This window comes from Salmo trutta, chromosome 25 (genome assembly GCF_901001165.1).
Source record: "Salmo trutta chromosome 25, fSalTru1.1, whole genome shotgun sequence".
Classification (NCBI taxonomy): Eukaryota; Metazoa; Chordata; class Actinopteri; order Salmoniformes; family Salmonidae; genus Salmo; species Salmo trutta.
The window spans coordinates 16,126,622-16,150,818 of record NC_042981.1 but is presented as its reverse complement, the minus strand read 5'-3'; the positions used below and the strand labels follow the sequence as shown (position 1 = coordinate 16,150,818).

The 24,197-nt window shown below is 42.4% G+C and overlaps 2 protein-coding genes and 1 long non-coding RNA gene across 7 annotated transcripts in view; 2 read left to right on the top strand and 1 right to left on the bottom strand.

The window, feature by feature from the left end:
* Window positions 1-3,621: 3,621 nt before the first annotated feature.
* On the top strand, window positions 3,622-9,479 carry LOC115162086 (proteasome subunit alpha type-3). Its single transcript, XM_029713047.1, has 10 exons — window positions 3,622-3,763; window positions 4,584-4,666; window positions 4,803-4,926; window positions 5,383-5,484; window positions 7,342-7,488; window positions 7,857-7,922; window positions 8,015-8,061; window positions 8,186-8,253; window positions 8,919-8,983; window positions 9,267-9,479. The coding sequence occupies exons 1-10, from the start codon at window positions 3,743-3,745 to the stop codon at window positions 9,309-9,311; spliced, it is 768 nt and encodes a 255-aa protein (XP_029568907.1). The 5' UTR covers window positions 3,622-3,742; the 3' UTR covers window positions 9,312-9,479.
* On the bottom strand, window positions 8,987-10,495 carry LOC115162091 (uncharacterized). Its single transcript, XR_003869484.1, has 2 exons — window positions 10,239-10,495; window positions 8,987-9,795 (listed from the first exon to the last, which is right to left on the bottom strand). It is a non-coding gene; the product is annotated as an uncharacterized LOC115162091 (long non-coding RNA).
* A 321-nt stretch (window positions 10,496-10,816) lies between these two features.
* Window positions 10,817-24,197, top strand: part of LOC115162072 (AT-rich interactive domain-containing protein 4A) — a 55,595-nt gene continuing 42,214 nt past the window's right edge. For 3 of the 5 annotated variants that reach the window (XM_029713021.1, XM_029713018.1, XM_029713020.1), the window contains exons 1-7: window positions 11,873-11,922; window positions 13,736-13,846; window positions 16,576-16,641; window positions 20,054-20,144; window positions 22,011-22,090; window positions 22,212-22,309; window positions 23,328-23,460. In XM_029713021.1, the coding sequence (XP_029568881.1) occupies window positions 11,917-11,922; window positions 13,736-13,846; window positions 16,576-16,641; window positions 20,054-20,144; window positions 22,011-22,090; window positions 22,212-22,309; window positions 23,328-23,460 (585 nt within the window). In that variant the 5' untranslated portion in view covers window positions 11,873-11,916. Of the gene's footprint in view, window positions 10,868-11,872; window positions 11,923-13,735; window positions 13,847-16,575; window positions 16,642-20,053; window positions 20,145-22,010; window positions 22,091-22,211; window positions 22,310-23,327; window positions 23,461-24,197 lie in introns of those variants that run through there. The other 2 variants (XM_029713022.1, XM_029713019.1) reach the window with 2 other exon arrangements.

Here is a 24,197-nt window from a genome sequence, read left to right as displayed (position 1 = left end):
TGTGGACACCCCTAGTGGATTCAGTTGCAACACTCACTACCATGTTCCAAACTGCCTCTGGAAGCAACGTCAGCACAAGAACTGTTTGTCGTGAACTTTGTGAAATGGGTTTCCATGGCCGAGAAACCGGACACATGCCTAAGATCACCATGTATGATTTTTCAACGCCGACACCAATTATTGGAGGACCAAAAAAAGCCGATACCGATTAGATCGGCCGATTTCAAAAATAAATTAAAAAAATAAAAAAATAATTATAATTATAATTATTTGTAATAATGACAATTACAACAATACTGAATGAACACTTATTTTAAATATAATACATCAATAAAATCAATTTAGCCTCAAATAAATAATGAAACATGTTCAATTTGGTTTAAATAATGCAAAAACAAAGTGTTGGAGAAGAAAGTAAAAGTGCAATATGTGCCATGTAAGAAAGCTAACGTTTAAGTGCCTTGCTCAGAACATGAGAACATATGAAAGCTGGTGGTTCCTTTTAACATGAGTCTTCAATATTCCCAGGTAAGAAGTTTTAGGTTGTAGTTATTATAGGACTATTTCTCTCTCTACCATTTGTATTTCATATACCTTTGACTATTGGATGTTCTTATAGGCACTTTAGTATTGCCAGTGTAACAGTATAGCTTCCATCCCTCTCCTCGCTCCTACCTGGGCTCGAACCAGGAACACATCGACAACAGCCACCCTCAAAGCAGCGTTACCCATGCAGAGCAAGGGGAACAACTACTCCAAGTCTCAGAGCGAGTGACGTTTGAAACACTATTAGCGCGCACCCTGCTAACTAGCTAGCCATTTCACATCGGTTACACCAGCCTAATCTTGGGAGTTGATAGGCTTGAACAGCGCAATGCTTGAAGCACAGCGAAGAGCTGCTGGCAAAACGCACAAAAGTGCTGTTTGAATGAATGCTTACAAACCTGCTGCTGCCTACCACCGCTCAGTCAGACTGCTCTATCAAATCATAGACTTAATTATAATAATCACACAAATACGAGCCTTAGGTCATTAATATGGTTGAATCCGGAAACTATCATCATCTCGAAAACAAAAAGTTTTTCCTTTCAGTGAATTACGGAACCGTTCCGTATTTTATCTATCGGGTGGCATCCCCAAGTCTAAATATTCCTGTTACATTGCACAACCTTCAATGTTATGTCATAATTACGTAAAATTCTGGCAAATTAGTTCGCAACGAGCCAGGCGGCCCAAACTGTTGCATATACCCTGAATCTGCGTGCAATGAACGCAAGAGAAGTGACACAATTTCACCTGGTTAATATTGCCTGCTAACCTGGATTTTTTTTAGCTAAATATGCAGGTATAAAAATATATATATACTTCTGTGTATTGATTTTAAGAAAGGCATTGATGTTTATGGTTAGGTACAGTCGTGCAACGATTGTACTTTTTTTCGCAAATGCGCTTTTGTTAAATCATCCCCCGTTTGGCGAAGTCGGCTGTCTTTGTTAGGAAGAAATAGTCTTCACAGTTCGCAACGAGCCAGGCGGACCAAACTGCTGCATATACCCTGACTCTGTTGCAAGAGAAGTGACACATTTTCCCTAGTTAAAAGAAATTCATGTTAGCAGGCAATATTAACTAAATATGCAGGTTTAAAAATATATACTTGTGTATTGATTTTAAGAAAGGCATTGATGTTTATGGTTAGGTACACAAAGCGATTATATGTAACGCAGGACAGGCTAGATAAACTAGTAATATCATCAACCATGTGTAGTTAACTAGTGATTATGATTGATTGTTTTTTATAAGATAAGTTTAATGCTAGCTAGCAACTTACCTTGGCTTCTTACTGCATTCGCGTAACAGGCAGGCTCCTCGTGGAGTGCAATGTAAAGCAGGTGGTTAGATCGTTGGACTAGTTAACCGTAAGGTTGCAAGATTGAATCCCCGAGCTGACAAGGTAAAAATCTGTCGTTCTGCCCCTGAACAAGGCAGCTAACCCACCGTTCCTAGGCCGTCATTGAAAATAAGAATGTGTTCTTAACTGACTTGCCTAGTTAAATAAAGGTGTAAAAAAATTAAAATAAAAAAATTAGGCCAAATCGGCGTCCAAAAATACCGATTTCCGTTGTTATGAAATCTTGAAATCGGCCATTCCGATTAGTCGGTCGACCTCTATTGTACAATACCGAGCATCGGCTGGAGTGGTGGACCGCTATTGGACTCTGGAGCAGTGGAAACGCATTCTCTGGAGTGATGAATCACGCTTCACCATCTGGCAGGCCGACGGACGAATCTGGGTTTGGCGGATGGCAGGAGAACACTACCTGCCCCAATGCATAGTGTCAAATGTAAAGTTTGGTGGAGGAGGAATAATGGTCTTGGCTATTTTCCATGGTTCGGGCTAGGCCCCTTAGTTCCAGTGAAGGGAAATCTTAACGCTACAGCATACACTGACATTCTAGACGATTATGTGCTTCTAACTTTGTGGCAACAGTTTGGGGAAGGCCCTCTCCTGTTTCATCATGACAATGCCTCTGCACAAAGTGAGGTCCATATAGAAATGGTTTGTCGAGATCGGTGTGGAAGAACTTGACTGGCCTGCACAAAGCCCTGACCTCAACCCCATCGAACACCTTTGAGATTAATTTGAATGTCGACTGAGAGCCAGGCCTAATTGCCCCAAATCAGTGCCCGACCTCACTAATGCTCTTGTGGCTGGATGGAAGCAAGTCCCTGCAGCAATGTTCCAACATCTAGTGGAAATCCTTCCCAGAAGAGTGGAGGCTGTTACAGGAGCAAAGGGGGTGACCAACTCGATATTAATGCCCCTGGTTGTGGAATGAGATTTGATTAGCAGGTGTCCACATACTTTTGGTCATGTAGTGCATGTCAAACAGTTAACATGGAAGCTATAGCCAAATCCTAACATGTAGTTAGTGTGGATTTCGAATCCAAAAACATTCTCCCATGTGCACAAATATCGTAAAATGAATCCGCTGCTTTCTCAGCCGTGAGGGTCAACCTTGCTAATGTTAGGTAAATAATGTTAGCGAGCAAAGCTAAAGTAGCGTAGACATTTAACCATATACCGTTTATTTTCACATGACAATATAGCGTTACCTTTTGGAAGCACTTAGCACAGAATCATAAATGTAACCAGAGACAGGGTTAACTCATGAATTCTTCAAGCAACTAGTAAGCGAGTCCATTTGGAATTATGGTGTTGATCATCTTTTGTCCACCAGGGAGCAGTCGATGATTAGCTAAACTAAATCGTTCATAAACCTCAATCCAGATACTTCTCCCACGAAGGTTGAGAAAAGAGGACTTTTATAATTAAATACATGAATATTTAGGTAAAGTCACAAATGGTAGGGGGGAACTTTCTAGTGCTGATTAATTACGGCAATTTGCAGGTGGAAATGTAGCCAGGAATGATAGTAAATTGCTGAACTGTGTTTACCAGCATATATATTTTTTTATTAGTACGCCTGATGTACACATTCTTGCTGTAGATATTAAATATTTAACATTCAGTTTCTGACGAGTGTGCAGTGCACTTTATTTAAATGTTTACCGTTATGATATTACACTCCACCACAGTAGGTGGCGATATTGAAGCATGTTCAATGCGGCTGCTGTTGCGTTGAACATAAAGCCATTTTGTTGGTTGGAGAGTGACTGGGATGTGCTGAAACACATCAGACAGAGTTGTTATAAAGGATTTTGAAGAGTTTTTTTTACCAGAATGAGTTCAATTGGAACTGGGGTAAGTTTGATAAGATACTTTTTCTTTATATATTTTTTATGCTAACAAATAAAATGTTTGGTACTTGTTAGCCTCGGCTCATCTTAGCCAGGCTAGCAACAAAGTTAGCCAACTTGCTAACTAGCTAGCTGTGACTGCTCTGTGCTAGTTTTAGGTTTTAGTAGATAACTAGCTAATAATACATTTAATCACGTCATTCATGTAAGATCTATAATCGTATATAGTGGTGAAGTACATTTTACACTGGGTACTCTTACCTAGCTGTTTTTGCCTTGCAGTACTACTGTTTGATACTAAGCCATGTTGTCATGCCTGCTGTGCTGAGTCACTTGCAACACAGGCTAGTTTGCTACAGTAGCAATGCTGGCTAAGCTAAATTGAAACCAATTCAACTGATATGGTGTTGGATATCGGTAGCTCTCCTATCTATCAACAAATGTTTGATATCACATGATATTTACAAGTTAGACAATGTTGGAATCTTTTAATTAGCAAGATTGACACTCACACCTGCACTTTCAAATGGCTCGGTGCTATCCGGTATCTTTGGGACGTCCCTAACCTTAATCTTTTTACATTTCAATGTATGGATGTCCCAAGGAGCCTAGATTGCACGGAGCCTTTCAAAGGGGATTCCTCTATTGTGTATCTAAAAGTTACTTCCATGATTTTGCTAGCCATTACTGTGAAAAGTGACACCAATGAGTATTGGTGAGATTGATGTAAAAGTTTGAAGCCTGGGAGTTCCTGTCAATGAAACATGTATGTTATATCAACAGCTGTGGTCATCAAAGTATAACACACAAATCTCCCTTTCTAGTATGACTTGTCTGCCTCCACCTTTTCCCCTGATGGAAGGGTGTTCCAGGTGGAATATGCCATGAAGGCAGTAGAAAACAGCAGGTATGTGATCTTTCCATCTTTTAATGTGTTTTTTGAATGCAGTACCCACATGATGGAAAGTGACAGGAATATGCACAAATCACTTTTTTGTACTCAAGCGTCTCAATTTGTTGGTTTTTGTTCTTTCTCCTTACAGTACAGCAATTGGGATCCGATGCAAGGATGGGGTTGTGTTCGGTGTCGAGAAATTGGTTCTCTCCAAACTTTACGAACAAGGCTCAAACAAGCGTATCTTCAATGTCGACCGTCACGTAGGGATGGTATGTATTCATCCACAGACCACATGCCCAGTATATACGTGTTGTGTTTACCAACAAAACTGATGCGCACGCAACCACGCGGAGAAAAACCCCCCATCTTACAATCAAAGGATTAAAATGTAAGCTATTTCGTCAGAAAATGTTTATTAAACATCAAGAGATTTACCCATTGTACTTTATATGCTGTTTATTTCAAATACATAGTTAAAGTTGCTGGTTAGCTAGCTAGCTCACTATAGCTTCCAGACCCTACTGGATTGGCTGTTGATACCTAGCATGCTGTCGGCTTGCTAGCACCAACATGGCGAGCCATTCTGGACGAAGCTAGCGTGGCTGGGCAAACCATCGCTAGTTAGTGGATCTTGGCCGTAACACTCAGAGTATTTGCAATGTCGTCCCAACTCTGCTGTTTACTTTGTGCATTGCTGAATCTACCTTTAACTTTCTTACCGATAGGCAGTGGCTGGACTACTGGCTGATGCTCGATCCCTGTCTGAGGTGGCCAGAGAGGAGGCCTCCAACTTCAGATCCAACTATGGACACAACATCCCACTGAAGGTAAAAAGAACTATGATGCTCTTGGTCAGTGTTTTCTCTCAGACTCCTCCTTGTGTACCCTGTCCGTTCCACATATTTGGTCTGTTCCGTTACAGTACTACCGCACCTGATTTAACTGTGACTGTATTAACATGTTCTGTCAAAATATTCTGAATTGCTTTGCCTTGTCCCCAAGTCCTATGGACAATTGACATATTCCTTGATTTGAGATAAAATACATGCAGGTGAAGTCGGACGTTTACATACACTTAGGTTGGAGTCATTAAAACTAGTTTTTCAACCATTCCACAAATTTCTTGTTAACAAACTATAGTTTTGGCAAGTCGGTTAGGACATCTACTTTGTGCATGACACAAGTCATTTTTCCAACAATTGTTTACAGACAGATTATTTCACTTATCACACATATCACAATTCCAGTGGGTCAGAAGTTTACATACACTAAGTTGACTGTGCCATCAAACAACTTGGAAAATTCCAGAAAATGATGTCATGGCTTTAAAAGCTTCTGATAGGCTAATTGACATCATTTGAGTCAATTGGAGGTGTACCTGTGGATGTATTTCAAGGCCTACCTTCAAACTCAGTGCCTCTTTCCTTGACATCATGGGAAAATCAAAAGAAATCAGCCAAGTCCTCAGAAAATAAATTGTAGACATCCACAAGTCTGGTTCATCCTGGGGTGCAATTTCCAAACGCCTGAAGGTACCACGGTCATCTGTACAAACAATAGTACACAAGTATAAACACCATGGGACCACACAGCCGTCATACCGCTCAGAAAGGAGACACATTCTGTCTCCTAGAGATGAACGTACTTTGGTGCGAAAAGTGCAAATCAATCCCAGAACAACAGCAAAGGACCTTGTGAAGATGCTGGAGGAAACAGGTACACAGGTATCTATTTCCACAGTAATACGAGTCCTATGTTGACATAACCTGAAAGGCCACTCAGCAAAGAAGAAGCCACTGCTCTAAAACCGCTATAAAAAAGCCAGACTACGGTTTGCAACTGCATATGGGGACAAATATTGTACTTTTTGGAGAAATGTCCTCTGGTCTGATGAAACAAAAACAGAACTGTTTGGCCATAATGACCATTGTAATGTTTGGAGGAAAAAGGGGGAGGCTTGCAAGCTGAAGAACACCATCCCAACCGTGAAGCACGGGGGTGACAGCATCATGTTGTGGGGGTGCTTTGCTGCTGGAGGGACTGGTGCACTTCTCAAAATAGATGGCATCATGAGGGAGGAAAATTATGTGGATATATTGAAGCAACATCTCAAGACCTCAGTCGGGAAGTTAAAGCTTGGTCGCAAATGGGTCTTCCAAATGGACAGTGACCCCAAGTATACTTCCAAAGTTGTGGCAAAATAGCTTAAGGACAACAAAGTCATGGTATTGGAGTGGCCATCACAAAGCCCTGACCTCAATCCTATAGAAAATATGTGGGCAGAACTGAAATAGCATGTGCGGGCATGGAGGCCTACAAACCTGACTCGGTCAGCTCTGTCATGAGGAATGGGACAAAATTCACCCAACTTGTTGTGGAAGGCTACCCGGAACGTTTGACCCAAGTTAAACAATTTAAAGGCAATGCTACCAAATACTAATTGAGTATATGTAAACTTCTGACCCACTGGGAATGTGATGAAATAAATAAAAGATTAAATAAATCATTCTCTCTACTATTATTCTGACATTTCACATTCTTAAAATAATGTGGTGATCCTAACTGACCTAAGACAGGGAACCTTTACTAGGAGTAAATGTCAAGAATTGTGAAACTGAGTTTAAATGTATTTGGCTAAGGTGTATGTAAACTTCTGACTTCAACTGTATAATCTCTCTTTACAGCATCTCTCAGAGAGGGTGGCCATGTACGTCCATGCCTACACGTTATACAGTGCGGTGCGGCCGTTTGGATGTAGCTTCATTTTGGGCTCTTACGATCAAGATGATGGTCCTCAGTTGTACATGGTTGACCCCTCTGGAATCTCATATGTGAGTTATTTTTGGGGGGTTTATCCTGTCTGTCATTCATTTACTGTTTTCACACCACACGTTTAGGGACGGCTTCCCGAACACAGATTAAGACTCATCCAGGAATGAGGCATTCTCTGATTTTACCTTGAGCATGTGTTTTAGTCCTGGACTAGTTTTAACCAGGGTCATGGAAAATGGCCCTTTTCTTTTTTTTAATGGTTTTTGAACCTATGCAATGTTTGTTTGATTGGGAATGTTGATTGATTGCCAACATAGATTTTGTATATCTTATCATTCAACCTTAAATTATGACCTGAAATTTGTAACATTAGGCAATGCTGTTAAAATATTAGATGACCACTTATTCATTATTTTGTTTTATCAAGGGTTACTGGGGATGTGCTATTGGAAAAGCCAAGCAAGCCGCCAAGACAGAAATTGAAAAGCTTCAGGTAAGAACATTACTTGAGCCAAGTTTCTTAAGACAAGGGAAGATCTTGCTTAATTGTTTGACTTTGATTTTGTATGCTATTGCTATCAACAGATGAAAGACATGACCTGCAGGGAGTTGGTAAAAGAGGTGGCCAAAATGTAAGTGTTTTTGTTTGTTTTATTAAAGGAACACAAACCCACACTGTTATTCATTCTCATGAATAGCCAATCAAGGCACTGCATATTAAGTTGCTACTAACATGTACTGTTGGATGTTTTGTAGAATCTACATTGTACATGATGAAGTGAAAGACAAATCGTTTGAGTTGGAACTAAGCTGGGTTGGAGAAGGTAATGCCACTTTCCCTTATACACATGTATTTTTAAGTGTGGTCTTGTCTCCCTTTGTACATCTGTATGTAACAAAGGCAGAGTTTTGTACCCTGATCTAAGCCACCACTAGTGTACCAGGTTAGCAGCCATAGCGTTTTTGTAACAAACTTGTCTCTGGTTGTGAGCAGTGTCACACATTTGAAATCTGACAGTTAACCCAGCTCATAACTTGGCAAGTCAGTTAAGAACAAATTCTTATTTATAATGACGGTCTACTCCGGTCAAACCCTAACGACGCTGGGCCAATTGTGTGCCACCCTATGGGGCTCCCGAGTGGCGCGGCGGTCTAAGGCACTGCATCTCCGTGCTAGAGGCATCACTACAGACCCTGGTTCGGTTCCAGGCTGTATCACAACTGTCCGTGATTGGGAGTCCCATAGGGCGTTGTCCGGATTAGGGGTAGGCCGTCATTGTAAATAAGATTTTTTTTCTTAACCGACTTGCCTAGTTAAATAAAATAAAAGTGATGTATGGCAAGCATGTGCAATAAGGGGTTATGATTCTGTTAGATACTCAACCCTCACCAGTTTTGACTAGCTATTGCCTGGTATAGTCATTGATCGCAGCTGATGTTCTGCTTGAACTGAGCAGTATAACTTATGACCTTCATGTCCCTTCGCCAGTGACAAATGGAAAACATGAGCTGGTTCCAAAAGACATCAGGGAGGAGGCAGAGAAGTACGCTAAGGTATGTACCACGACTACCAGTCATTCATTTTTATTTTCCATGGCATTTCTGTGACCTACTGTATTCTAGCCAAAAATACGTCTGTGGTTTCAACTCGAGTCTCCTGTGCGCCACACGACTGAGTTAGCTTGCTGAGCTAAAGCCCAAGCTTTAGCCCAGGGAGCCAACTCAAGTCTTCAGGTCCCAGGCAAGGTTACCCATCACGTGAGAATGGTTCACTGAACCACTTCCGTTATCTGTCTTGCTGGTGTCTGATTCGCAATGCCTTATGCTTCCACCATAGGATTCCTTGGAGGAGGAAGATGACTCTGATGAAGACAACATGTAAACTCATTTCTGTGGTTTCTCCACCCGTCACATACCTACTGACAGGACGGCTCTCCAAGAGACACACAAGTTGTTTTGTAATTAATGGACCATTCATGTCATTTCTTTCCTTTTGGGTTTGATGGATTTCAGTCTTGAAATAAAAGTTGAAGATAAGCACTGTTTACACTAAAAGCATCTTTGGCCTTTTTTTTGTGAGACACTGTAAATGCTGTCAAGGGTTTGCCTCTGTCATTTCACTTTGTAATTGTGTGTATTTAGCACATATCTCAAGGACGGTCACTTGATCCTTCTGGTGGTGCCAGTTGTGGAAGAAGACCAAGACTCTATTTCAGTGCACAGTGTGATATGTTTCAGGTATGACATGAGTCACAGTGACCCGAAGGGCAAAAGTCTCCACATTGACCTTACAGATGGACCTCCAACTCCATGCCTCTCCTCCTCACATTGCCTCTCCATGCCAGCCTCATCTGGTTCTGTCCCTGCTTGGATACAATTTAAATCAACTTTTATTGGTCACATAAACCCACAACATCTGCTAAATATGTGTAACTAAATACTTGTGTTCCTAGCTCCAACAGTGCAGTAGTATGTAACAATACACATCTAAAAGTAAAATAACGCAATTAAGAAATATAAATATTAGATTGAGCAATGTTGACCAGTGTCTTGAATCTGAGGGATTGATTAGCTCCTCATCTGTACATTTGATAAAGACATGTCCTTATGCCTGCCTGGGACAGATTATCTTGTAGTGGCGCTGATGTCAACCTAGTAGATTTAGGCTTGGAATTTCACATGTCAGGATACTCAGCCAGAAGAGTAGCCAGTGTTCAGTTACACCCCTCAACACGGCTATATGTGTTCATTGTCTGGCCTTAGTAAGTAGTAAGCAAGATTTGACAGCAATCGTTTCACTGGCTTTTACCTGCACATGCTTCCTTCAGGTTACGTAACCAACTTGCCTGCTCTGACGTCCTACAAACACGAACGAGGCGCAATTGGCCTCAACTTAACACAAATCGATACTTTATATTTAACTCGTAACTCGCATCCTCTCCCCTGCAAATGACTACAAAGCTAGTAACTCAGAAATTCAAATACGAGTTACCGCTAGCACCAGCTAACGAGTGAGTAGCAATTACTTGTGTTTTCAGTTCACATATAGTATATTTCCCACCTTGGAGTGACAAGGAAGCCAGTGTCGAAAATAGGCGGTCCAGTGTAAAATATTTCTAACCAGTGAAAGGCTTGGATTGAGATAATAAAAGCCAATCATATTTCCATGTTGGGGTGTTATTCTTGTAAAAGAAGCCAAGTATGAGAGGACCAATAGCACATTTTCTCTCAAAGCGCCTATTTCCATCTCTACCAACCATAAATACAGGGAAGGTATGTCCTGTAGAATTTGAAGAAAGTGTTGACCAATCATATTTCTACGATTCGACCACCGCTGTCAGGCCAGCCAATCGGATTTTGAGAGACCCAGCTTCAGCTCAACAGCTTGTTATTCGTGTATTGCTTTGCAAATCTGGCTAGCAAGTCGTGTCGTTGCATGTAAGTATAAAACAAAATATCCCCCTCTAATGAATTACAAACGTTTAACAGTTCACGCTATTTAGATCAACGTGACACCCGTTTCGTTAGTTATCGGACGAGACTTCGCTAAATTTCGTATTTTGTCCTGTAAAATTAGGCTGGTAAAGAATTGAATGCCAGTGACCAGTCGGCTTGTTTTTGCAGTGAAGAAATGTATGCGCCTTTTGTGAAACTGGATAATAAATAATGATTGTCCTGATACTTTGTTGTTTTATCGTCGAACAAACCTACCTGGCTGCCTCTCGTATATCCAAATGAGAACCACCGTTTGAAATGTTCTGCTTGAACTAGCTGGCTAACTCAATGACTAGCAAGGCGCTTTAAATCGCCATATCGAGAAACTGTTAACGTTGGCTAGCTAGCATGTTTAAGTTAGCTAACTAGCTAAATTTAGCTCTCGAGTTGAGGGAAATCTTCTGTCGTTACTTACTTTAACCACAATATTTATAATCTCTGTTTCTACTAAAACATATTGTCTAAGAGACTGGTACACCTTTTGTAGCCAGCTCCTCTGTATTTAACAAGCAGTTAGGAATGAGCTCCCAGCCTGACATGGTGCAGCACGGCGAGCTATGATGGCGACGTGACACAGTCAGATTGCGAGCAAAGCGGGAAGGAACACGCACTATTCTGTCTGTTGTCTATGTGCAACGTCCTTGTAGTATGCCAACGCTGGGCTGTAATTCTCTTGACAATATTCTTTTTAAAAGCTTTTGACGTTTTTTTTGTCTGTTAACAATCAGCATGAGCATACAGTTAAACTAGATAGCCAGTAGCCACACATTTTTGTGAGTCTGGAGGGAGGGGGCTGCATCGAGCTCGAAAAGAATGCGTTAGAAGTAGCAGGCTAGTTCGTCGTTAGCCTGTTAGCATATTTACTATTTTTCGACTAAAATTGATTTATTCCAAATCACGACTATTTTGACAACTTTATTCATCTGCAATTCCTATCTTGTTTTACAGCAATCAAAACCAATCGAGCTGGACTCCCTCAAATAGCCTCTACGATGAAGGTAAGTCACTTGGCTAACCTCAGTTGAAATCAGCAGTGAAGCCGACGCCTCTTTCACTTGGCTTGCAAAGAGACTGGGGGACAACTGTCTATATGGTTGGCAACAATATATGACAGTTTGAAGGTGTCAGTGTCACATACAGTACCAGTCAAAAGTTTGGACACACCAACTCATTCAAGGGTTTTTCTTTATTTTTTACTATTTTCTACATTGTAGAATAATAGTGAAGACATCAAAACTATGAAATAACACATGGAATCATGTAGTAACCAAAGGTGTTAAACAAATCAAAATCTGTTATTTTAAATCTTCGAAGTAGCCACACTTTGCCTTGATGACAGCTTTGCACACTCTTGGCATTCGCTCAAAGCTTCACCTGGAATGCTTTTCCAACAGTCTTGAAGGAGTTCCCACATGCTGTGCTCTCGTTGGCTGCTTTTCCTTCACTCTGCAGTCCAACTCATCCCAAACCACCTCCATTGGGTTGAGGCCAGGTCATCTGAAGCAGCACTCCATCGCTCTCCATCTTGATCAAATACCTCTTACGCTGCCTGGAGGTGTGTTGGGTCATTGTCCTGTTGAAAAACAAATAATAGTCCCACTAAGTGCAAACCAGATGGGATGGTGTATCGCTGCAGAATACTGTGGTAGCCATGCTGGTTAAATGTGCCTTGAATTCTAAATAAATCATATTGTCACCAGCAAAGCACCATCACACCACCTCCTCCATGCTTCACGGTGGTGGGAACCACACATGCAGAGATCATCCGTTAACCTACTCTGTATCTCACAAAGACACGGCGGTTGGAACCAAAAATATCAAATTTGGACTCATCAGACCAAAGGACAGATTTACACCGGTCTAATGTCCATTGCTTGTGTTTCTTGGCCCAAGCGAGTCTCTTCTTATTGGTGACCTTTAGTAGTGGTTTCTTTTCAGCAATTTGACCATGAAGGTCTGATTCACGCAGTCTCCTCTGAACAGTTGATGTTGTCTGTTATTTGAACTCATTGTGTGAAGCATTTATTTGGGCTGCAATCTGAGGTGTAGTGGTCCTCATGAGAGCCAGTTTCATCATAGCGCTTGATGGTTTTTGCGACTGTACTTGAAGAAACTTTCAAAGTTCTTGAAATGTTCTGGATTCACTGACCTAAATGATGGACTGTCGTTTCTTTTAGCTTATTTGAGCTGATCTTGCCATAAGCCCTATGTGGTAAAACCCCAAGTCCATATATCTTCTGTATACCACCCCTACCTTGTCACACCACAACTGGCTCAAACGCATTGAGGAAAAAAATTCCACAAATGAACTTTTAACAAGGCACACCTGTTCATTGAAATGCATTCCAGGTGATTACCTCATGAAGCTGGTTGAGAGTGCCAAGATTGTGCAAAGTGTGGCTACTTTGAAGAATCTCAAATATAAAATAAATTTTGACTAACACTTTTATTGTTACCACATGATTCCATATGTGTTGTTTAATAGTTTGTCTTATTTATTATTCTACAGCGTAGAATTTAGTAAAAAATAAACACCCTTGAAGTAGTAGGTGTCAACTTTTGACTTGTACTGTATATTTCAATGTCAAGGTTTTCATGTAGGCTTCACCGTATATGACAATTTTCAGACAGCATTGCCCACCTCTTCCTGAACAAGACAACAAATGTTATTTAGTTGAAAAACCTCTAATGCAATGTTTGTGGCATCATGCTTCCTGGACATCTCTTTCAATAGTGGCCAAACATGGTCTGTGTTTTCTTTCTAAGAAAGTACAATGATAAATGTTACAGGGGTGTCTGTTTTTCTCACAGGCAGCGGATGAGCCTGCCTACCTGACCGTGGGGACGGAGGTCAGCGCCAAATACAGAGGTGCCTTCTGTGAGGCAAAAATCAAGACTGTTAAACGTACCGTGAAGGTTAAGGTAAGAGCACGGCACAACAATGGCTCCGTCTCAAATGACACCCCATTCTCCTTATAGTGCACTACTGTAAACGGAATGGGGCTGGGGTCAAAAGTATTGCACTGTATAGAGAAGAGGGTGCCATTTGGGACACAGACAATATTCTAATCAAACAAGGGAGTAATGTGAAAGGGTCCAAATGGCGATGTCCAAATCTTACAAGGATATGGTGTGTGTGTGTGTGTATAGGCCAAGTATTGTCCAGTTTCGGTCACAGTTTTGCTGCAAAGGGACCCCCCCCCCCCCCCCCCCATCTAAATGTTAGTGTATGCCAGTGACATCTTTCACGTAGAGCTTGTTCTATGAACAGCTGCTCAGTTTGTTTCAGAAAGCATTATGCTAATCCAGGGGTCTTCAACCTTTTTCTAGCATACTTTTTTTATTTTTATATATAGCTTTCAAATAGGTACGTTTTTCTCTACCCTGTGACTCTTCCCCGGATCCTTGGTGTACAAGAGATGTGTTTTCTGTCAATATAACTGGTCAAATAATGGTTAGTAAACAACTAAGGGGGCCCCGTAAAATCATATTTAGTATTTTCCTGAATTCTCTTTTATTTTCTTCTTGACTTTTTAAAATATTTTTTACTTTCAATATTATAATTATTCATAGAGAAACAACAACAAATTATGTTCTGAGTCATGTCAATGCTTGAATCACATGGAAATACCTTTATTTTTTTATATTTTTTTATATTTTTCTTTTTTTTTTTAGGTATGGAAAAAAACAACGCATTTGTGATTTGAGTGTAATTCCCCTTCATCTGTGCATCGAGCAAGAAAGGAATGTGTCGGTCTAGCCTACTGCTGCACAACATGTCATGGCAGAGTTTGCAAAACAATTGCCACTCAATTTATACAAATAATCATGATCTAGTAATGTCAGGTAAGCCTAATTTGCATTTGAGAGTTTTTTTTGGGAAAGTCTTTGTCTACCAACAAGACTGTTATCATTAGCATCGCTAACTTGCTATACATACAGAGTGATGGACAAATGTGCGCACCAAACAGACGGACGGCAATTTTGCTGGGAATTAATTGGCATATATTGTGTTACGTTTGGCTTTTTAAGCCAACAGTGGCTAACCAGGGGTGGGATAATGTCGACGTGTCTTTGATTTGACAGTGGCCGAGCTTTATGGTTGACTGTATGCGTCAACTTTTATTTGGATAGTCCGGATTTTCCATCTGTAGATGCTCTACACATGATCATACTATCTGTTGCTAATCAACTGCTTGCTAAGTTTAGGGTTAGTAGATTAGTTGAAATGTTACAGATAGTAGGTAAAGCATCTACAGATGGACTATCCATATATATATAGTGTTACCAATGCATGTACTTAGAGAATTGATTGGCGAGCTACTCATAGTTGGGCTGCGAGCTACTGGTAGTTCGATCTACATGTTGGAGACCCCTGGGCTAATCTGTGACCTACGCAGTCCCAACTAGACACTCTGAAAATAGTTCATTTAGTCATATCATAACAAACGCTGGTGATAGTCAGTCATCATGACTGCATTGGTTAGAGTGTTGGCTTTAACGTTGGGTAAACAAGTTTCACATTAAATACACTGAACAGTGTTTGTCCCTTGTTTCTTGAGCTGCAATTAAAAATCCATGAAATCTGTGCTGGGGACAATAAAAGGCCACTTTAAAATTAGCAGTTATCACCACACAATGCTTCAGATGTGACGTTTTGTGGGAGCGTGCTATCGGCATGCTGACTGCAGGTATCTCCACCAGAGCTGTTGCCAGAGAATTGAATGTTCATTTCTCTACCATAAGCTTCCCCCAAAGTCATTTTAGATAATTTTGCAGTATGTCCAACCGGTCTCACAACCGCAGACCATGTGTAACCATGCCAGGCCAGAACCTCCACATCCAGCTTCTTCTTCACCTGCGGGATCATCTGAGGAGTATTTGTCTGTAATAAAGCCCTTTTGTGGGGGGAAACTCATTCTGATTGGATGAGCCTATGCCCTCCAAGGCCCACCCATGGCTAGACCCCTGCCCAATCATGTGAAATCCATAGACTAGGGCCTAATGAATCTGGTTTTGTATTTTTTCAAACAACCGATAGGGCTAGGAATTTTGGTTCATATGGGCTTTTATTATTATTCCTTAAAACACCATTGTGAAAATGTGGGTGCCACTGAACTGGTGAACCTGCCTATAGGTCAGGGCTGATGATGGTTATTGTTTTGAGATCAAGTGATCCCACACCAATCACCAGGTAGCAGCATTGTGACCTGACCACCTGTATTCTCCACTGTTCTTCTTTGCTTCTGCTCTTCCATTATGATTGTCACAACAAGGTCAGAGTACCCTTGATTGATTATTTCATTGGTCTAGTGTTCATGGGACGAGGTAGGAAGCCCCATTTGAACTTTCTCCACATAGAAAGATGGGTGAAGGCTATTATGCACCATTCCCTGGTAGTACTAGAAGCACATGCCTACTATTGTATCAGATCTTAAACCATCTGCAGCTGGAAACCTCTGTTTGTACAACTGTGCCTTCCAGCGTTGGCATGTGAGGTTTGTCTATAGGGTCCTTGGTAACTGACTGGTCAAATAAAATGTAATTTGTCATATATTTTGTGGCTAGTCAGGAAGAGGAAAGTTTTCTGTTACTCAACTAGATTATTTCACCTTGACTGAATTCCTTTTGTTTCCCTTTTCTCTCCCTAGGTGATGCTCAAAGGAGACACTACCTCACAAGTTGTTCAAGATGACCAAGTGAAAGGACAGTTGAGGGTAAGTTGGAACTAACTGGCATCACCGAACTCCCCACAGCATGATATGCAATACATTTAATTAGGCCAGCATTGTTCTTTTGATTCTCAGAATCATCTGTTTGTCACATGATTCTGAGATTCCGATCTGTTGGATATAACAATGGTTCTGTACTTGTGACAGCATAATGTCTTACAGGGTACAGGCATATAGAACCGGTACAGATAAGGTATTGTCAATGTGAAGTTCATGTATATTGCCTAACTGCAATGGTCATGTGACTAATGCCCTGGCAAATTACACTGATCACCTGTTTTTCCAACACCTGTAAGCATCAATGGTAGTGCAGTTTTTTTGTTGTGTGTGTGTGCTCTGATTTTTAATGCCAGAGTGCTAAACATTCAAAGTTGCCTTAAGATTTAAAATGGCCTCAGTTTTCTGTCATGATCTATTGTTTGCCCTGTGTGGTTCCCTTTTTTACTGTTTGAACACGTGTCATGGGCTTTCACCTTACCCAGGCATGTTACTTTATTTCTTTAGAGAAGAATTGGTTTCAGATGCAATATTCAGAAATCGCTCCACCATTTTCCTGGTTGCTAAAATTCAAATAATTTGCCTTATGTAGAGAATCATTGCACCAATAGGTGCCGGAGGGGATGGCTGCCGTTTTATGGGCTCCTAACCAACTGTGCTATTTAAAAGGAGAAAAAAAATACATTTTGCATTGTTTGTAACTCATTCTGTACATAATGTTGCTGCTACCTTCTCTTATGACCGAAAAGAGCTTCTGGACATCAGAACAGCGATTTGCTCACCTCGACCTGGACAAATATTTTTCTTTAATGTCTGACGAGAAGGATGTACTGCTTTGTCGAGACAAGGCCCAAATCTCAATCATCCACGTGAAGATAAGATGGAGAAAAGGGGGGAGGAGGGTGGGGTGCCTTGTAAGAATTTGCAGACGAATTGGTAAATCACCACTACCCTCCGTATTATTGACCAACATGCAATCATTGGAAAACAAACTGGACGATCTAAGACTATACAACCAACGGGACATTAACTGTAATATCTTGTGTTTCACTGAGACGTAGTTAAACGACGACAAGGATAATATAGAGCTGGTTGGCTTCTACATGCATCGGCACGAAAGTGTACCTACGTCTGGTAAAACGAGGGGCGTGCTTGTATATTTGTCAACTGCTGGTGCGCAATGTCTAATATTAAGTCTGGTGGTTTTGCTAGCCTGATGTAGAATACCTCATAAGCTGTAGATTGCACCAAGAGTTCTCATCTATATTATTCGTAGCAGTCTTTACCGCCGCAAAGCGATGCTGGCACTAATACAGCTCGTTGAGTGCGGTCTAAGGCCATAAGCAAACAATAAAATATCATCCAGAAGCGGTGCTCCTAGTGGCCGGGGACTTTAATGCAGGCAAACTTAAATCCGTTTCTACCTCATTTCTACCAGCATATCACATGTGCAACCAGAGGCACAAAAAACAACTCTAGACCACCTTTACTCCACACACAGAGACACGTACAGAGCTCTCCCTCGCCCTCCATTTGGCAAATCTGACCATAATTCTATCCTCCTGCTTACAAGCAAAAACTGAAGCAGGAAGTACCAGTGACTCGCTCAATAAGGAAGTGGTCAGATGATGTTGATGCTACGCTACAGGACTGTTTTGCTAGCACAGACTGGAATATGTTCCGGGATTCATCCAATGGCATTGAGTACACCACCTCAGTCACCGGCTTCATCAATAAGTGCATCGACAACGTCCTCCCCATAGTTACTGTGTGTATGTATGTATGTGTGTATGTATGTATGTATGTATGTATGTATGTATGTATGTATGTATGTATGTATGTATGTATATATCTCCCAACCAGAATCCATAGATTACAGACATCCCCACCGAGCTAAAGGCTAGAGCTGCCGCTTTCAAAGAGCCGGAGACTAATCCGGACGCTTATAAGAAATCCTGCTATTCCCTCAGATGAACCATCAAACAGGCAAAGCGTCAATACAAGACTAAGATTGAATCCTACTACACCGGCTCTGACACTCATCAGATGTGGCAGGGCTTAAACTATTACCCACTACTACACTGCCATTTCCCACCTGTGAGAATACTGTTCATTGACCACAGCTCAGCGTTCAACACCATAGTGCCCACGAAGCTCATCTCTAAGCTAAGGACCCTGGAACTAAACACCTACCTCTGCAACTGGATCCTGGACTTTCTGATGGGCCACCCCAAGGTGGTAGGGTAGGCAACAACACATCTGCCATGCTGATCCTCAACACAGGCCCCTCGGGGTGCGTGCTTAGTCCAGTCCTGTACTTGCACGACTCCAATACCATCAAGTTTGCTGTCGACACAACAGTGGTAGGCTTGATCACCGACAACGATGAGACAGCCTATAGGGAGGAGGTCAGAGACCTGGCAGTGGTGCCAGGACAACAACTTATCCCTCAATGTGATAAAGACAAAGGAGCTGATCATGGACTATAGGAAAAGGAGGGCCGAACAGGCCCCCATTAAACTCGATGGGCTGTAGTGGAGCGGGCCCGTACGCTCAACCAGTACATCACTGGGGCCAAGCTTCCTGCCGTTGAGGACCTAATATACTAGGCGGTGTCCGAGGGAAGCCCATAAAATAGTTATATTCCAGTCACCCGTCATAGACTGTTCTCTCTGCTACCGCACGGCAGCGGTACCGGAACGCCAAGTCTAGGTCCAAGCTTAACAGCTTCTACCTCAAGCCATAAGACTGCTGAACAATTAATCAAATGGCCACCCGGACTATTTACATTGACCCCCCCCCCCCCCCCCCCCCCCCTTGTTTTTACACTGCTGCTACCCGCTGTTTAATATCTATGCATAGTCACTTTACAAATTACCTCTAACCTGTAACCCACACATTGACTCGGTACTGGTACCCCCTGTAATTTTCTTGTGTTTTTTATAATTTTTTACTTGAGTTTATTTGGTAATTATTTCTTTAACTGCATTGTTGGTTAAGAGCTTCTAAGCAAGCATTTCACGTTAAGGTCTACACGTGTTGTATTCGGCGCATGTGACATAATTTGATCATCTTAAACCACTGAAATATATTTTCCATAACTGAAAATATCGTGTTTTGAGCTGGTGTATAAAACTGAAAGTAAAAAAGACAAAAAAAACTAACTTAAGAACGGGAAACATATAAATAACGCACATAGAATAGATCTACCGCTTCTTAGACTTGCTTTCAATGAGAGTAACAGATCTACAACTCTAATTTCTATGTGAATTTGGTCGGGTCGCCCAAAAAGTTACATATTGCAGCTTTTACTGTTGCCATTTTGAGTTATGTTTAAAATGGGAGTGTAAGAGCAGCTCATATGAGGTGTCTGTCTCATCTCCCTGGCATCTTTTTGCAGGTGGGCTCCACAGTGGAGGTGAAGAGTGCAGAGGGGATCTGCAGTGAGGCAACCATCAACAAACTCACAGACGCCAGTTGGTATACAGTGGGTAAGTTCATTTAACAACACTTAAACTAGTTTACAAGAAGTCCTGCTCCTGTTATCACCTGATAATGGTAGACTACATAGGTCTTTGTTGTTTGGTTGCTTTTTGACTATTCTGTCATAACTGACTTGGTCAATGGTACTGAACTCAGCAACAAAAAAAGAAACGTCCTCTCACTGTCAACTGCGTTTATTTTCAGCAAACTTAACGTGTAAATATTTGTGCAAACATAAGATTCAAGAACTGAGAAACACAAACAGAACAAGTTCCACAGACGTGACTAAGCAGGAAGCCTAGTGATTACTAAGGGGGGGGGGCAAAATCAAAAGTAACAGTCAGTATCTGGGGGGGGGGGGTCAAAATCAAAAGTAACAGTCAGTATCTGGTGTGGCCACCAGCTGCATTAAGTACTGCAGTGCATCTCCTCATGGACTGCATCAGATTTGCCAGTTTTGGCTGTGAGATGTTACCCCACTCTTCCACCAAGGCACCTGCAAGTTCCTGGACTTTTCTGGGGGGGGAATGGCCCTAGACCTCACCCTCCGATCCAACAGGTCCCAGACGTGTTCAATGGGATTGACATCCGGGCTCTTCGCTGGCCATGGCTGAACACTGACATTCCTGTCTTGCAGGAAATCATGCTCAGAACGAGCAGTATGGCTGGTGGCATTGTCATGTTGGAGGGTCATGTCAGGATGAGCCTGCAGGAAGGGTACCACATGAGGGAGGAGGATGTCTTCCCTGTAACGCACAGCGTTGAGATTGCCTGCAATGACAACAAGCTCAGTCCGATGATGCTGTGACACAGCGCCCCAGACCATGACGGATCCTCCACCTCCAAATCAATCCCGCTCCAGAGAACAGGCCTCGGTGTAATGCTTGTTCCTTTGATGAGAAACGCGAATCCGACCATCACCCCTGGTGAGACAAAACCGCGACTCGTCAGTGAAGAGCACTTTTTGACAGTCCTGTCTGGTCCAGCGACGGTGGGTTTGTGCTTGTAGGCGACGTTGTTGCCGGTGATGTCTGGTGAGAACCTGCCTTACAACAGGCCTACAAGCTCTGTCTAGCTTCTCTCAGCCTATTGTGGACAGTCTGAGCACTGATGGAGGGATTGTGCGTTCCTGGTGTAACTCGGGCAGTTGTTGTTGCCATCCTGTACCTGTCCCGCAGGTGTGATGTTCGGATGTACCGATCCTGTGCAGGTGTTGTTACACGTGGTCTGCCACTGCGAGGACGATCAGCTGTCCGTTCTGTCTCCCTGTAGTGCTGTCTTAGGCGTCTCACAGTACGGACATTGCAATTTATTGCCTGCAGTCCTCATGCCTCCTTGCTGCATGCCACGTTCACGCAGATGAGCAGGGACCCTGGGCATCTTTCTTTTGGTGTTTTTCAGAGTCAGTAGAAAGGCCTCTTTAGTGTCCTACGTTTTAATAACTGTGACCTTAATTGCCTACTGTCTGTAAGCTGTTAGTGTCTTAACGACTGTTCCACAGCTGCATGTTCATTAATAGTTTATGGTTCATTAAACAAGCATTGGAATTTGGATTTTTACGAATTATCTTTGTAAGACAGCTTCCTGAAAAAGGACGTTTATTTTTTGCTGAGTTTGTCTATGAGCCTTGGGAGCAGTATACTTTGGTGTTAGTATTTATTTTAAAACACTATCTTGGCGGCATGTAGCCTACTGGTTAAGAGCGTTGGGCCAGTAACCGAAAAGTTGCCGGTTCAAATCCCTGAGCCGAGTTGTTGAAAACTCTGTCAAAGTGCCCTTGAACATGGCACTTAACCCTAATTGCTCCTGTAAGTTGTTCTGGATAAATATCAAATGTAAACATTACAAGGGAACTGCTTCCCACTGTATTCCAGTGTTTGACGATGGGGATGAGAAGACACTCCGCAGGACGTCTCTGTGTCTTAAGGGCGAGAGACATTTTGCTGAGAGCGAGGTAAGAGGACTGGTCTGACTGTCTTCTTGGACATTTCATTTGGTCTCTCTGTTATGTTGCTCTTTGATACGTTGATTAAGATTCGTCCTTTCGCTTCCTCTCTATCTCTGTTGTTATCTAGACGTTGGACCAACTGCCCCTGACCAACCCGGAGCACTTTGGCACCCCCGTCATCGGGAAGAAGGGAAACCGCGGAGGAAGGAGGTCATCTCAGGCTCAGTAAATTGACCCTTTCACTTTACCTCTTTTATTTTAATCCTAACCTTTACCCCAATCCCACCCTTCTAAGTTAACCTTTTAAAGCAAAACTCCACTCAAAAACAACCTTTTGGTTTATTTTATGTCAAGTTTTCAAGTTATTTGACTTTCAAGAAGCAACATGTCACTTGCCACATCATGTGATGCGTTTTGCTTCTTGCACATCCAATATCTTGAAAACATGACTGCTGACGTGAAACATTTTAGAACTGTATCAACAGTGGACTAATGGGGGAAAATGACCCCAAAAGTTTGAGTGGTGTTTTTTTTATGCTGTCCTGCAGTGGGCCATATGGTACCACTGTATTCTTTCTTTGGATACGGTTTGATGACATAACCTGCACTACCGCTTACATTTCCCAGTAAGATTTTAATCCGCAAACATGCTTCTGTAGATGCTCTGCTGTATACAGTGGGGGGGGAAAGTATTTGATCCCCTGCTGATTTTGTACGTTTGCCCACTGACAAAGAAATGATCAGTCTATAATTTTAATGGTAGTTTTATTTGAACAGTGAGAGACAGAATAACAACAAAAATATCCAGGCTATAATCGCTGCCAAAGGTGATTTAACAAAGTAAAGGGTCTAAATACTTATGTTAATGTGAAATTTCAGTTTATTTTGAATAAACTTGCAAAATTTGCAAACTTTGCTTTGTTATAATGGGATATTGTGTGTAGATTGAGAATGTTTTTAAACCAATTTTAGAATGAGGCTTTAACGTAACACTGTGGAAAAAGTCGATCTCTGAATCCTTTTCTCACGCATGGTATACAACGACATAGTTAGATACCTGGGCATGTTCCCATTACCAATTATGATCAAGTTGAACAAAATGTGACTGTATAATGACATTTGTAACTGGCTCCAATATAGGCCTTTATGTTTGATAGTGTTGAGCTTCTATAGAGCTCTGTAGAAGCTTTTGACTGAGATGAAAGATTCTGTTCCGACGTTGTCCCCTTGTTCAACCCCTCAGTGCGAACGATGACAAGGAGTCGTCGTCCAGTGATGACGACAGTGAGGACAGGAGGAGGCTAAATGACAACCTGCTGGGTAAAGTGGCCAGTATTCAGACTGGGACAGACCGGACATCCTGGTACCTGGCCCTGGTAAGTCACATCATGCACAGACCCCAGCCCCACACACACACTGTTGGGGTGTCTCTCTCTCTCTCTCTCTCTCTCTCTCTCTCTGCCTGTCACTCTCTCTCTCTCTCTGCCTGTCACTCTCTCTCTCTCTCTGCCTGTTGGGGTGTCTCTCTCTCTCTGCCTGTTGGGGTGTCTCTCTGTCGCTCGCTCTCTCTCTCTGTCGCTCGCTCTCTCTCTCTGTCGCTCGCTCTCTCTCTCTGTCGCTCGCTCTCTCTCTCTGTCGCTCGCTCTCTCTCTCTGTCGCTCGCTCTCTCTCTCTGTCGCTCGCTCTCTCTCTCTGTCGCTCGCTCTCTCTCTCTGTCGCTCGCTCTCTCTCTCTGTCGCTCGCTCTCTCTCTCTGTCGCTCGCTCTCTCTCTCTCTGTCGCTCGCTCTCTCTCTCTCTGTCGCTCGCTCTCTCTCTCTGTCGCTCGCTCTCTCTCTCTGTCGCTCGCTCGCTCTCTCTGTCGCTCGCTCGCTCTCTGTCGCTCGCTCGCTCTCTGTCGCTCGCTCGCTCTCTGTCGCTCGCTCGCTCTCTGTCGCTCGCTCTCTCTCTCTGTCGCTCGCTCTCTCTCTGCCTGTTGGGGTGTCTCTCTCTCTTCTCTCTCTCTGTCGCTCGCTCTCTCTGTCGCTCGCTCTCTCTGTCGCTCGCTCTCTCTGTCGCTCGCTCTCTCTCTGTCGCTCGCTCTCTCTGTCGCTCGCTCTCTCTGTCGCTCGCTCT